The sequence below is a fragment of the Eleginops maclovinus genome, chromosome 3, assembly GCF_036324505.1.
Source record: "Eleginops maclovinus isolate JMC-PN-2008 ecotype Puerto Natales chromosome 3, JC_Emac_rtc_rv5, whole genome shotgun sequence".
Lineage (NCBI taxonomy): Eukaryota > Metazoa > Chordata > Actinopteri > Perciformes > Eleginopidae > Eleginops > Eleginops maclovinus.
Window position 1 is genome coordinate 18,085,409 of NC_086351.1, and position 15,000 is coordinate 18,100,408.

The 15,000-nt window shown below is 43.8% G+C and overlaps 2 protein-coding genes across 4 annotated transcripts in view; one reads left to right on the plus strand and one right to left on the minus strand.

The window, feature by feature from the left end:
• The first annotated feature begins 145 nt into the window (after positions 1-145).
• On the plus strand, positions 146-13,215 carry ctnnb1 (catenin (cadherin-associated protein), beta 1). The gene is made up of 17 exons (XM_063879405.1): positions 146-301; positions 6,326-6,376; positions 7,279-7,503; positions 7,595-7,848; positions 7,929-8,167; positions 8,489-8,690; positions 8,832-8,976; positions 9,087-9,190; positions 9,341-9,475; positions 9,659-9,862; positions 10,135-10,293; positions 10,438-10,557; positions 10,838-10,988; positions 11,126-11,247; positions 11,389-11,449; positions 11,878-12,128; positions 12,425-13,215. Exons 2-16 carry the CDS (start codon positions 6,364-6,366, stop codon positions 12,090-12,092), a joined length of 2,349 nt encoding a protein of 782 aa, XP_063735475.1. The 5' UTR covers positions 146-301; positions 6,326-6,363; the 3' UTR covers positions 12,093-12,128; positions 12,425-13,215.
• A 1,245-nt stretch (positions 13,216-14,460) lies between these two features.
• The window catches only part of ulk4 (unc-51 like kinase 4), a 67,600-nt gene continuing 67,060 nt past the window's right edge, over positions 14,461-15,000 (minus strand). For all 3 annotated transcript variants that reach the window (XM_063878555.1, XM_063878554.1, XM_063878557.1), the window contains one exon: positions 14,461-14,710. In XM_063878555.1, the coding sequence (XP_063734625.1) occupies positions 14,650-14,710 (61 nt within the window). In that variant the 3' untranslated portion in view covers positions 14,461-14,649. The remainder of the gene's footprint in view (positions 14,711-15,000) is intronic.

Below are 15,000 nucleotides of genomic sequence, written 5' to 3' on the forward strand. Positions count from 1 at the left end.
CGAAGTAGATACGCGTAAGAGTCATAGGAATTTGAAGCTTGATCAAATGTAAGTATCTATTTTATTCTAGCGCTCGGCAGGATATGAAACCACTGGAGGTGTTCTTCGGTCTATATATTTGCGCCGCCATCTTACATTTTCCAGTCTCTGCTGTTCCGGCAAAGTCATTATTCACTGACTGCGGAGGGAGTGGACGAGGGCTCCCGCTGACGCTCGCCTTCACATTATCCTCGACTTTTTCCATTGCTGAGTGTTTTTACCCTGCAGGACCCGAGTGGACGGACTTGCTGTGTTGACAAGGGTAGGCTTCAACATTAAAACTATCGGCTCCACTCAGTTTGTCCCTCTTCTCCTGCGCTGGTTTCTCCGCATGCCAGCAGGAATGGGGACTGTTGTTGTGTGCGGGCCGGCCGGGATGCTGCCGCAGCTAGCGAGCCAGCTGCTTTCACGGCAGATATTTCGGATACCAGCCACCGCCTAATAGGAACATACCTATTTCACAGACGATACTAATTGTACTTTATTGTAGAGTGCTGTTGGGAAAGCTAGACATTAGTTAACATTAAGCCCAATGTGTCCAATGGATTTTATTGCGTTGAATTTTTTCAGGATTCGGGAGTAAACGCTGATGTGTCGTCGCTTGTTTGAATAGTTACCGTTAGCGAACGTTAGCTACGGTTAGTCAGCTAAACTACTATTAGCCCACTTGTGTTGCTGGACACATTCTTCCATTCTGACTCATGTTTGCTGTACTTCAGTCCCGCATTTTTTCCGCTTGTTTTTGCAGCTGGTTTAGCGGAACAGACACCTAATACGGGTGAAGATACGCGCATGTGTAGGTCGCTATATGGTGGTTGTGTGTAATAGCTCTACAAGTTAAAAACTAAGTTTGTTGACCTCAGCCAAGTCACACACTGGCGAGAGGAGTAGTTTACCGTTAATGCTAACATTTCGCCTTAAGTTAGTTAACACTTTGTAAAACAAAACAAACAGTTGACTATATCTTATATCGACCTCGCTGGGAAAAGAGTGGCACAATATTGATATTTATTTAAGCTGTGTTTTTTTTTTAAGTCAATGGCCGGTGAGAGTGTGTTTTCCATTCGTCCTTTTAAACAAAGACCGACAAATTCCTCGCAGCCGCTGTGCTTTGGGAGGAAGACGAGGAGGAGCCAGGGTGTGAAATCTGAGTCAGTGGTGTTGGAAAGTCAGGGGCAGCTGTGGGGGAGAGGGGGTGCCGATCGTGCCGAACACTTATCAATTGGATAGTTAGAGAGGGGGTCTGCTTTTTTTGTTTGTTTTTCATAAAATGTGACATTGGATAATTAGCTTTCCGCATGGTCCCCTTGCACAGCCAGATGTTGGCTGCTGCAGAGGGACAGGCGGGTCACTACTCAAACAAGTTATATAGGTTACTGCTATCCTGCCGATACTGGAAACAATCACTGTGAAGACTTCACTTGAAAACAACAATTTGTTGTATGTGGTTAAATGGCTCAAAAGGCATTCGTGGTGATATTTCCTACGCCATTGATTACGGTTTAATTGAAAAAGTGGATGTGGGGACGGTGTTGACCTTTCATCCAGCGGACCCAGATTGATCTAGTTACGGGTGCTCTGCGGTGGAACGGCTTTTATTTCATGAATAAAATCACCTTTATTTATCTTTTTCAACTATTCTCCATTGTTTTCATCCGCCAGAAAAGTGTGGAAAGTCAAAACATTGCGTTTTTTTTGTGTGGCCCCTGTGTGAAATCCCCGATCAGATTACACAACGGTACAAAACACCGACAACCCGGCATCTCGTCAGCAAAATCCTCTTTTTTAGGTGCGTTAACATTTTGAAGACGGAAGCGTGGGTGTAGGTTACATGCGAGACCGGTAGTGGTTTTGGTTTTTGCGGTGATCCACTTTCAAAAAGAATATTACCGTGAACCTTTCCAGTGGTGTGACATTACCTAATACTGTAATGCTTTCCTTTCCGGGCCGAACTCTGTATTTATATAGTATTTTAATGCAACATGTAGGCTAGGTCGGGCGCACACTGTAAACTGTAAATGTAAAAATGTATATGATGCAGTGGTTTTATTTATTTATTTTTCAAATTAAATTAATTATCAAATTGTGTCAAATCTATTACAGTTTTATTAAACATAAATTGGCTATAACTCAGTCCACACCGCTTACTTTTTAAGGACTGCATCTTTAGGGATTGTGTTTTTGTATTAACCTCAACCTCTAAATCCTCCCCCCATTATAATGTAAATTGTTAAGCAAAACAAGGGAAAAGTCACCATTATGTGAAGTTGTTTGGGTATTTCCTTTTAGCTCCTGTTTCTCCATTAGTATCCATCATTGTGCAGTGAGCAGCAGACCCAGCACTGCAGCGGCTGCAGGCATCCAGCTCATTGTGTTGTTGGCAGGCAGCAGAGTGCTGCTGACCCTGCACATTACATGATGGCTAACACCGAGCCTGGTTCATTGACTCGTATGGATGTATTGAGCTCAGTGTTTTTCAGTTTTTTCTCCAGAGTAAACAGACCGTCAGGAGTTTAGATGGAGGAATGTCTTTTGAAGTTCTGTGTCCAATATTAATACAAATAATCTTCGACCCAAGTTTGTTGTATTTTTAACACAACCATTTTGTAATTATTTAAATGCCACAGCATGCTGGAAAAAGGCTACAAAATTAAGCCTAAGATGTCTGCCGGCAAAAGGGTGAAATGCAATTTAGAGGAAGTCTTCGTAAACTGATTAATTTATTGTAATGGTAATATGAGACTGTGTTCTCTGTACATGGTAAACCTTGAGGCTCACGCATACTCACTTTGGCTCAAGTTGGCTGAAAGAATGCCTTTTTTTGTTTTTTTAGAGGAAAATAGGAGTGGGGAGTTTATATGTGCTTACCTGCTTTGAATTACTATGAATAAATAGATATGCTTTTTAAACCTCCTGTGATTTGTTTTTATTAGCAATGTAATTAAGTATTTTTTGGGGTTACCGCATTCCCTATTTCATCTGATAAAAGGGCTTTAGAAATGCAAGGTTTCCCACATGGCTTACATATTTATTTCACACTTGCTTGGCTAGCTTCTGATGTGTTAAGTGAATTGGTTAAAGTTTGTCCTATAAGACTGTAGGTATCACTGTGAACCTGTACTAACCTACTAGTAATTTCTCGTTTTTAGTGGGGTCTAGAAGGAAGTTATAGTGTGATAGTTATCTGGCTTTGTGTCTGATCCTGATTGAGTTGCACTGTGCGACGTAGCAAGATCTCCATGTGGGGAAATCCTGCCCTAAGGTTGCTGCCTGTTACAGGACACAAATGAAGTATCTCGCAGAACATTAATTGATAGTTATAATAACAGGTTCTTGATGTGTGTTACTATCAAGGTCGTTGCTCCACATATATTTAGCCTAATGGTGAGGCAGCATAACCCAAACCCCCTCCTCCCAACAGTAGTTGTTTACCCGTAATAAACTCTGACTCTCCATGTGAACGCCGTGTTTTTCATAACTATATTGAGGGCAGGGAATGGACAGAAGTACACTATTCCTGACAGTTTGTCCTAGAACAGTAGGTCTGTCATTTGAGTGTTGACCTGGGACAGTAGTTATGTGAATATGATTCTCTTCATAAGGTTGTGTGTGTGTGTGTGTGTGAGCATGCACTTTACTCCCTATCTACATTTACATCCTTGTGGTCCAAGCTGGAAAAATGCTTCTTTAATGGATCTCTCCAAGCATGGCTACATGTGACTTTCTGTTTTTTCTCTTCATCCCGCATACTGCGAAGGACTGTGACTGGTGTGTCACTCATTAGTCATCTGGTTTCAGTTGTATGGCATTAGGCTGGACCAGGCACAGCTCTACATATAAGATTTCACATCTGGCTTCAAAGAACCTCTGGTTCAGAGTTTTTTTGGCCAAACTACTAACCTTATATCACAAAACTTTTACTGTAAATGGTTGTTTTTGACGATCAGAGCCTGATTGTTCAGGTAAGGCTTCCATTTGTCCTTCCCAATTGGAGACCAGACTTTTTTTTTTTTGCCTTTCAAGAAATCACTGGCTCAGTTTCCAAAGCCAGATGTTAAACCCACATTTTCCACCAGAGTGAATGATAAATGGTTCCAATGTGCCCTTTGATTGTATGTTTGATTTGTATGCAGCCCTGTATGGGACATATGGCTCCCATTAAGGCAGGGCTAGGTTATGTGAGGGCAGGCCAGCAGAGCTCGAGGATGGTGTGTGAACAGGGAATTAAAGTTGGTGTGCTTGTGGTTAGAAGCTGCAGTCTTGGAGCCTGAGTCAAGATTTTGTTTTAATGACACAGCTGAGCTCGGGTGGTGTGGGCGTGAGAGGAGGGAAGTAATTCAGGGCAGTAGTTTAGTTATCCTTGAGTGTATTTTGCATTTTTGGCACGGTTTTAACTATACATTCCTACATGCATGCAAACGTGCCAGACTGAATCTTTACCACTACATGCCAGTGTGCTGTGCATTTCTATACGTGCCCTTCTGTTTAAAGGGCATTTAGTCTCGTCTTTGTGCTTTGTCTTTGAGTATATTACATCTTAGCAGGACACTCAAACCGTTAGCAAAGACTAAACATCACAAGGTTACTCAAAGGTCAATTACAGTAATCTCTGCCAGCCACAGTGTGTGCCGGCTAGCTTTTTACAAAGATTGTCAGAGAGGTGAAAATATATCAGACTTGTTTTTATTGCTGAGAAACTAGAATCTGCTGAAAGAATCTCAGGGATCACATCACAAACCGCTCCAACAGCCTGTTTACCACTAGCAGCTAACGCTGATGTCTCAGACGGGATGTCGCCCTGCCATCATTACCGTCACATTATGAGTTCATGCTAATGCTCTCTCTGGCTGGCTTAATGAGCTCTTTTGGAGGAATGTTGAAACTCCTGCACAGTTCCAATCATTAAGAAAATAATTGGCTCTTACAGTTGCAGAATTGCTTTAGTCCTGTGCGTTTGATTTATAACCTCCAAAATCAGAAATAATTTCCCTACATATACATTTCAGAACGCCTCTCTGGAATATCAAATGATAGTTTCGTGGCCATTTACAGAAACTCAAATTCAGACACACCAAAATCCAAGTTGCAGCTGTCCCTTGATCTGACCTCACCAGCTTTGCCGCATGATGTGGCTGCTTTGAATTTTTAACTGACATTTACTTTTGATGAGAAAAAAAGCAAAGTTGTCCTGTAATTAGTTTAATAATAATATTAGCTCATAGTGACACAGTCAGGCACATTTTGTTCTGCAGCGGTTGGTATGCCAGTGCATCCATGTTGTATGTATAAATGATTCCACAGTGAATGAATGTGTTTCCTCAACTTTGCATCTGTCACATTTAGGTACCATTTTAATAAAGGCTTTTGGCGTGCCTTTAAAGCCTGTGTAGCCTTGTTCTGTTGACTGTAGAGAATGTGTGGGCAAAGTCTGTGGTTTAACTCGGGTTAGTTCACTGCAGGGAGTCTATCTTGTTAGTCACCTGTACTTTCGTTGGTAAGGTATGATGGGTTCATGACCCGTTTGTTGCCACACACTTCCCTTCCCCCAGTATGTTTAGTTTCATAGCATGTCCAGACTAGTGTGCCGTGATTTGAAAAGGATTTGGTCTCATTTCCTGTATTATTCATCTTGGAATAACCCCAGATGTATTTTTGTAAGGGCTTGAAAAAGAGATTTCTGATTACAAATTCAAGCCCTGTTTCTGTGTCTCATTTTAGCCGGGATTTTCTTCAGCATTTTCCCATTTCCTGGTGTTTTTTGTATTACTGTCATAACATTTATCCTTGGGTATGAGCTTGAAATACCTCTGTTTCAATTTTCCTTGTTTTTCTCCTGAATTAATCCCCTCGCGCTCGCTCCTACCTCTCCTGCCATCGCCAGTGTTTACTTTCCTGCAGAGTGGTTTCAGCTTCAAAGCCAGCGTAGGAATGCACATGCCCTCCCCCCCTGCCTGCCTCTTTTCTCCCCACCCAATGCTCCACTTCCCCTGTCCTTCCTCACCTAAAGAGTTGATAGCTGCAGCACCTCATGCTTTGTGTGTGACCTGCTGCTGTTCCTAGCTGACTTTAACAGAAGAGGAAATCCTAGGAAGGGAGGAAGCAGGAAGAAGGGAAGGCACTGGAAAGTCAGTTGTCTGCACCATTAGTTTTTTTCAACAACACTGCCGTTGATTCTAGTGATTAATATCTTGATGTTGACTGGAAAGAGGACTGGCACTTAGCAGCGTAGAGTGAAGGCGAGATGCTGCAGAGGCAGTTTGACTGACTGCTTTTTCCCCCATTTCAGATCAGGAAGCTGTGTCGGCCACGGACTGAGAAAGGAACATGGCTTCCCAGGGTGAGTAAATAGTTTTCAGACACACTCCTTCACCTCCTAGCTCTCACTAGCTTCAAAGGTTCAAAGGTTTTATTTGTCATATCCACAGCAGATACAGTGTATATGTTGGCAATGAAAATGTTATATCCCAGGCTCGTCCAACAACTCAACATACACAGTGCAAATAAGATAAATAAACTAGTGCACAAATTAGACAAGAAAATATGTAGAATAAATAGAAATTATTTAAATATACTGTACACTGTTGTATGAGGAGGTATAGACAGATGCATATATGATGTATGAACAGATATTTATGGCAGAAATGTATAATATATAGATATGTGTACAGTTTCATCATTTGTCTGCATCGCCTCACAAGTACACGGTAGTATGAAACGTGTTAAAGCTTGCACCATTTCAAACTGATAGATGTTCTCATTAGAGCAAAGTGAATTAGTTATTGATTTCGATTGGAAACTCAGAGCACATGTAAAACCAAACTTTATGGTTGAAGAGACCTTGACTGGTAAATCACGCCGTTTGAAGTATAAAGCTTTGGGGAAACGAAGGGCACAGGGTTAGGAAGCAATTAATTGCAGTGACAATTTACTTAATTAGGTCTATACTGATCCAAAACCGGATTAACCTGTGATTATACTTCTTGGAAACAATTATTTTAAAACATTGTTGACATTGTTAGCTTTAAATTCGAGTTGTACTAAGAAATTCCAAAGCTGATCAAACCAGTTTACTGCATTGTGATTGTAGTTAAAAATAAACAAGACTTTCACCTGGGGAACCAAATTGTACACGGTGTACTCCTTTTATACTCGGCTACTTCATACCTGGTCAGACTGACTTTTCTAAATGTTGTTATGGTTGTGGCTTCAAGTTTTAAAAATATTTTTCTCTGGTTCCAGCTGATCTGATGGAGCTAGACATGGCCATGGAGCCGGACCGTAAGGCGGCAGTCAGTCACTGGCAGCAACAGTCTTACCTGGATTCAGGCATCCATTCAGGGGCAACCACCACGGCCCCCTCTCTCAGTGGGAAGGGCAACCCCGAGGAAGATGATGTGGATAACCAGGTCATGTATGAGTGGGAGCAGGGCTTCAACCAGAACTTCGCCCAGGAACAAGTACAAGGTAGGTCACGATACTATATGCCAACCATATTGAAGACGAGCCAATAGCAGCTTGAATTCCAAAATAACAGAACTGTACGTCTGATCTGTAGACATAGATGGTCAGTACGCCATGACTCGTGCCCAGCGGGTGCGAGCAGCGATGTTCCCTGAGACTCTGGAGGAGGGCATGCAGATCCCTTCCACGCAGTATGACTCAGCGAACCCCACCAACGTGCAGAGGCTGGCCGAGCCCTCGCAAATGCTCAAACACGCTGTGGTCAATCTGATCAACTACCAAGACGACGCCGAGCTCGCAACCAGAGCCATCCCAGAACTCACCAAACTGCTCAACGATGAGGACCAGGTAGTTGCCCATGACAACAGTATTGACTCTGAATTGTAGTTTTATTTTTCCTTCCCTAACGTTTTGCCCGTCTGCTCCAGGTCGTAGTAAACAAAGCGGCGGTGATGGTCCATCAGCTCTCAAAGAAGGAAGCTTCCCGCCACGCCATCATGCGCTCCCCTCAGATGGTGTCCGCCATCGTCAGGACCATGCAGAACACAAACGACGTGGAGACGGCTCGCTGCACCGCAGGAACCCTTCACAACCTGTCCCATCACAGAGAGGGCCTGCTGGCTATCTTCAAGTCTGGAGGAATACCAGCTCTAGTTAAAATGCTCGGGTGTGTGAGGAAACTAGATCTGTGTCCTGTATATCCTGTTGTCTGTTGTGTACTGACCAATACAGGAAGCCAGGGTCCCTGGTGTCACTGTCTGTGAATTGTAACAAATATTGTTATGATTTTGACAACATAAGCACCATTTATTTTCCTTGAACGGCTACCTTACAACGAGTTTCCCATTAATTGAGACATTTTTATTGAAACCAGCATTAAACTCAAAAAAGGCAGAGCATGTGGAGGAGCCTTTGAGGAGCTAATGTAATCAGTTGTGGTTATTTCCCAGTGGAACAGTAATCTAATAAGCGATTGTTTGTTCTGCAGCTCACCAGTGGACTCTGTCCTGTTCTATGCCATTACCACCCTCCACAACCTCCTCCTGCACCAGGAAGGAGCCAAGATGGCTGTCCGTTTAGCTGGGGGTCTGCAGAAAATGGTGGCTCTGCTCAACAAAACCAATGTCAAGTTCTTGGCAATCACCACCGACTGTCTCCAGATCCTGGCCTATGGAAACCAGGAAAGCAAGGTGAGGAGTCGGGGAGTAATAATGTGTGAAAATGTGCTACACGTGCTTCATTTTCATCTGTAAGATCTTCCACTGGTGGCACACTGATCTCTGTTTGATACCTACACCTCTAACCTCGTTGTGCTCTCCCCTCTTGTGCAGTTGATAATCTTGGCCAGTGGTGGCCCCCAGGCCTTGGTCAACATCATGAGGACTTACACCTATGAGAAGCTGTTGTGGACCACAAGCCGCGTTCTCAAAGTTCTGTCTGTGTGCTCCAGTAACAAGCCTGCCATCGTAGAGGCCGGTACGTTTGGCCTCTGAATAATAGGCAATATTATCACATATACTGTTATGTTTATTGTGGTTTTTCCCACAAATGATTGACTTATTTTCCATCTTTTTCTTTTTGTCCAGGAGGCATGCAGGCTCTAGGACTCCACCTGACGGACCCCAGCCAGAGACTGGTGCAGAACTGCCTCTGGACTCTCAGGAACTTATCAGATGCTGCCACCAAACAGGTGATGAGATATGCCCTGTATCTCTTAGAGAATTGTGACGTTTCCTCTCTGCTCATTTCTCAGCAGAATACAGACAGAATGTATTCATCCAGCTGCCTTGCTCTTGATATTCTGCCTTCATGCTAACTTCACACTTGTGTGTGTCTCCAGGAGGGGATGGAGGGTCTCTTAGGAACTCTGGTGCAGCTGCTCGGCAGTGACGACATCAATGTGGTGACATGTGCTGCTGGCATCCTGTCCAACCTGACCTGCAACAACTACAAGAACAAGATGATGGTCTGCCAGGTGAGAACACGCATACAGTAACTGTTTTCAGATTCGATCAGAATATTTTCACCTGAGTTTGCATCCTATATGTGCATGAAAATTCAGGACTTCTAAGCTGAAATAGTTTCCTTAGGTTCCCTTTTAATATTATCCACCCACTTGTGTATCCATTAATCTGTTATGCCCTCCCTTCCTCTGTAGGTTGGAGGTATCGAGGCGTTAGTCCGCACAGTGCTGCGGGCCGGAGACCGAGAAGACATCACAGAACCAGCTATCTGTGCCCTGCGCCACCTCACATCCCGACACCAGGACGCTGAGATGGCACAGAACGCTGTCAGACTGCACTACGGCCTGCCTGTGGTGGTCAAATTACTGCATCCGCCATCACACTGGCCCCTCATTAAGGTACACACACACTCACACTCACTCTCACACACACACACACACCAACTCACCAGCAGTAGACGACCACTAAAGCTGAGTTTCTGATCTCAAATTATAATCACAGTCCACTTCTGATCCATCTTTATTTTAAACGTCATTCTTTAGCTCCGTCTAATGTCTCTGCAGCACTTTGTGGATCTGCTTTTGACTCTTTGCTATATATCATTTGAAGTTATTATTTTTCTGAATGCCTAAAAAGGCTTGATTGAGTGATTAATGTGTTTGTCTCTCAGGCTACAGTGGGTCTGATCCGTAACCTGGCTCTGTGCCCTGCAAACCACGCTCCTCTGAGGGAGCAGGGAGCCATCCCCCGGCTGGTCCAGCTGCTGGTCAGAGCCCACCAAGACACACAGAGACGCACCAGCATGGGAGGCACGCAGCAGCAGTTTGTGGTGAGCACACACCTCCAGAATAAACATGAATCAATTGGCCGTCTGGTTATTTATTTGGTGTGGAGCCCCAGCATCACTGCTCCTCTTGAGCGCTGAAAGTTTGTCTGCATTAGTAACTAACCCATTGAGTGTCTGTGTCATCAGGAGGGGGTTCGTATGGAGGAGATCGTGGAGGGCTGCACAGGAGCGCTTCACATCCTGGCCAGAGATGTTCACAACAGAATAGTCATCAGAGGACTCAACACCATTCCACTCTTTGTACAGGTAAAAATCCAGGTCTCTAACTATGTGATGGGCTCTGAGGAATTATTAACATTTAGTAATGTCAATGAATGATTGTACGTATCATTTGATTGACCATCACCAACAAAAATATCAATGTTAAACTCGTGGCAGTTAATAAAAAAACAAACGGGATGCTCAGAAAGTGACATGTATTGTAGCAGCCGTTGAGCTCTTGCACTCCATGATCTCTGCTGATCGCCTTGTTTCAGATTGCATGTGGGTTCTGGAGGCTGATCATCGTGTTTTTGTTTGTGTGCAGTTGTTGTATTCTCCCATTGAGAACATACAGCGCGTAGCAGCAGGCGTCCTGTGCGAGCTGGCCCAGGACAAAGAGGCCGCTGAGGCCATCGAGGCGGAGGGAGCCACCGCCCCGCTCACAGAGCTATTGCACAGCCGCAACGAAGGAGTCGGTATGTTCACAAACCCATTTACAAGGAAGCCATTAGCATGTTCAGAATAGCCAGTCCTGCTGAGAAATTCTGGCCTTTTGATTCTCCTCACTGCGATAGCTGTTCGCCTAACCCCTCAACCCTCCCTCTCCCCTCAGCCACCTACGCTGCAGCAGTTCTGTTCCGTATGTCAGAGGACAAACCCCAGGACTACAAGAAACGCCTCTCAGTAGAACTCACCAGCTCGCTCTTCAGGACAGAGCCCATGGCCTGGAACGAGGTACAAAGCCTCAGAATCACCTCTGTTTTCCATTTGCTAAACGAGAGGTTTTTAAAGTCTATGAAATGAAAATAAAAGCCTGAATAACTGGTCCTAAAAAACGCTGGCGCTCTGCTTACCCGTTTCTTTATTTCTCTGCAGACCGGAGACCTGGGATTGGACATCGGAGCTCAGGGAGAGCCTCTGGGCTACAGACAGGAAGGTGAGTCCCCTCTTCCCCTCTGGCTCCGACTCGCCCAGGAGAAACACAGGAGCGACAGATTCATACTGATCGATAGAATAAGGGGCGGGGGTTTGCTTTTATTTTAATTTCTCCATTGCTCCAGCACAAAGCACTTTAATTGGCTCTGGACCAGACGAATAAAAACAAAGGCTTACCGTTTGTAGAGGTGTTGAGGAACACTGTGGCCCCTGCAGATGAATGTCTGCGGGTTCTCAGTCTAAAGTGCTTTACAGCGGCCCGTTGGTTCACTGTGTGTGTGTGTGTGTGCTGGGGGGGGGGGGGGGCGGCGTGCTGTGCGCTGTGCTGCGTTTGAATGATAACACTACTGTGTGAAGAGCTTGGTTGGTTAACATGCTTCTAACAAGTGCTCTGCCTCCCCTGCCTCCACCCACTCCTTCCTCCCCCAGACCCAAGCTACCGCTCCTTCCACTCTGGGGGTTATGGAGCAGACTCAATGGGCATGGAGCCCATGATGGACCATGACCTGGTCGGGGTCCACCACCCCGGCCAGGATTACCCTCCTGTCGAGGGGCTGCCTGACCTGGGACACGCCCAGGAGCTGATAGAGGGCCTACCACCCGGCGACTCCAACCAACTGGCCTGGTTTGATACCGACCTGTAAATATCGAGACCAACATTACACCACACTTTCTACTAGGTAAGGACGTCTCCCCGCAGCCCTGTGCTCAGAGGAATGAGTAACGCATTTTTCGGGACAGCAGAAGCATGGTGGGAGGTTTTCTGTCTGGATGAAATGGTCGGGACTCACTGATGAGGCTGCTGCATGTTCAGACTGTTCCTAATTACAAAGCTGTGTGATGTGGTGTGTGTGTGTGTGTGGCGTTTGATCTGTGTGTGGTCCTCACGAAACCCTCTGCCCTGTCTCCTTCCTCTCACCTCTGGTTTTCCCCTCACTCCTGCTTTCTTCTTCTAACGCTTCTCTTCCCTTTGCAGCTGTATCATGTGATCTGGAGGAACCTGCATCGTGATTCGCCCATATGGAGGAGGCGGGGTTTCAGAAAGTGCCTGAAGAAGACTCAACAACAGCAAGCAGAGTTTCCTGTCTATGGAAACTCCATTGGGACAAACTAGATTTAATGCGGTTCTGTTCTCTCAGCCTGACGGAGGGCGGACTTCAAATCCTGACGTGACACGGATTTTGATCTCAACAGTTTTTGAAAAACCCTTTTTATGTACTTTTGTTTTATTATTTTTACTTCATTTGTTTGTTTTCCTTTTTTATTCTTTTATTTTCCTCAAGTCTGTAATGGTACAAACTGACTCTCGCTTGCTTTTTTCCAGTACCCTGAATTATGATCTTCAGCTCTTGTTTTGCGTTCCCTTGTATTTTAAGTCTCTGGTAGTGTTGAGTTTTTTTAGTGGTAATGCTCCATCCAAGAAAAGAATCTGACATTTTAAATGGTGTCCAAACACTAAAGTTAATCAGTTGAATTGTATTCTGATGATCAAGTGTAACATTGTGTAGCTTTTGTATAAAAAAAAAAACATGAATTTGAAATCATGGTCCAAATATCAAGCTATTTTCTTGCTTTAAAGATGGACACTGATGTGTCTCTGCTGTTCCAAAGGGGGTGTAGCTGACCTAGCTGGATGGGTGTGGCTCTGGAAGGATGGGGAGGAGGAGGGCTCTTATTGGTCTGCTGTTACTAAGGGGTGGGGTAGTGGGAGGAGCTGGTTGCTGTAGCCTGCTGTGTTCTGAAACAATAAAATGGACTGTCATTTCACCTGGACCCTCTCGTCTCATTTCACAAACACTTTCTTCACTGGTTCTTTAAAAGAAGCCGGGTCGTATCTACGATTATGGGATAGACTCCACAGGGCTGAGCCAGTGACGAGCCGCTCACATACTATACATATCGTTTTTTGGGATACTTTCAACATTATGTAATTCTTTTGATATTTTTGACTTTATATACCATGTATTCTTTTTGAACATATTTTTGATATACAAGACTATTTTGACTGATGCAGAAATGTCATCTTTTGGTTATTTTCAACATACTAAACGGTTACATTTTTTGGGTATGTTTTCAACATGGTATACTAAAAGGTTTTTCTGATATTTTGGACACGCTATACTTTGTCTTTTTTTTAACATAGTATAATTTGTGATTTCTGATATTTTCAAGATACTAAAATAAGTAATTATTTTGATATGTTTGTCATACTATTTTTGACATACTTGACCGTCACTGAAGACGGAGCAGGGAAGCCCTTAATTCAACCTTTTTCAAATACTTTACTTTGGATTTTGATGATTGACTACACAATGATTTTTTGACAAACTATACTATGACCTTTTCCCCTTTCTATGACATGTTGTGTGATGTAAATTTGGGTGTGAAAAATTCATGGTTCATGGAAGTGATGCCTGCTGCCAGCATGCACAACACGTTCATTGTGTGGCATCATATTCCTGATAGACACATTTCAGTGTGTGTCAGCATTAGGGAGAAAAGATTAGCTGGCAGCACTTCATCTGCATGCTGCTCTATAGCTATATTCACCATCAGGCCAAGTAGACATTTGTGGTTCTGTCCGATTAAAGACACATGTATGTCATGGCAGACTTATTATGTAAAGAGTCCATGTTCCTGCCGCTGCCGGGTAGTGTCCGGACCAACTCAGCCCCAGTGGCATGACACCTATGACAGTCTGATTAACTGTCATGCTGTAATCCTGCGCAGTCTGATGGACATTTGATGGGTGTTCTGATTACGCTCAGCAATATTTAGTTCTGTCACTGATCACTTTTGATGAGAGTCGAACACTGAAGCACTTCTCTGAGAACACATTACACTGACTCAGGTCTCAGAACTTTTAGGAGCGTCAGCAGCTACTCAAAACAAAAGCCATGCATGAATGACTACATATTTATACAGATTTATATATTAAAAGTATTTTGTTTGCATCCAGTCTAATGTATAACAACTAACTCAAAGTGACGAAGAGACTTTTATGATGACAAATTACACTCTAAAGCATTTTATTCAAAAACTGATAACGGTTTTAAAGATCAATCCTCTATCTGATTATCAATGAAATCAGTGTAGTCTGAGAAGATATTTAGAAAGCAGAATTCCAATCATGCGTATGTTTCAGGTTCTGAGAAGGTGAAATGTTGGATGGTTGTTGATCGTTTTGACCCTCACATGCTTTCAGGATCCAGTGATCCCCTGGAGGATTTCAGCAGCCAGTGGTGCCAAATCGATGTGAGACCTGGGAAAGAGAAAAAATAAGTGATTCATTTTATAAAAGCTATGATAGTTTCCTGGTGACATTAAACACATTCAACTACTTTTCCTTAAAAAGGTGAAGGTGACAAAGAATCTCAATTGCATAATGGCTAAAAGGCAATACCCCATGTTCACCATGGGATACCAGCCGACAACCTGTGTTGCATGTCGCACACTACTCCCTCGTTGGTCCCTAACTTTATTCAACCATATATATATATATATTTTTACATTTGAAAAGGCAAAATAGCCCACAAAGTGCACATGAATGTC

Coding starts and splice junctions, on each gene's coding strand:
- ctnnb1 (XM_063879405.1), top strand. Junction 9,191..9,340: donor CAGATGCTGCCACCAAACAG/GTGATGAGATAT, acceptor GTGTGTCTCCAG/GAGGGGATGGAGGGTCTCTT. Junction 11,450..11,877: donor TCTGGGCTACAGACAGGAAG/GTGAGTCCCCTC, acceptor TTCCTCCCCCAG/ACCCAAGCTACCGCTCCTTC.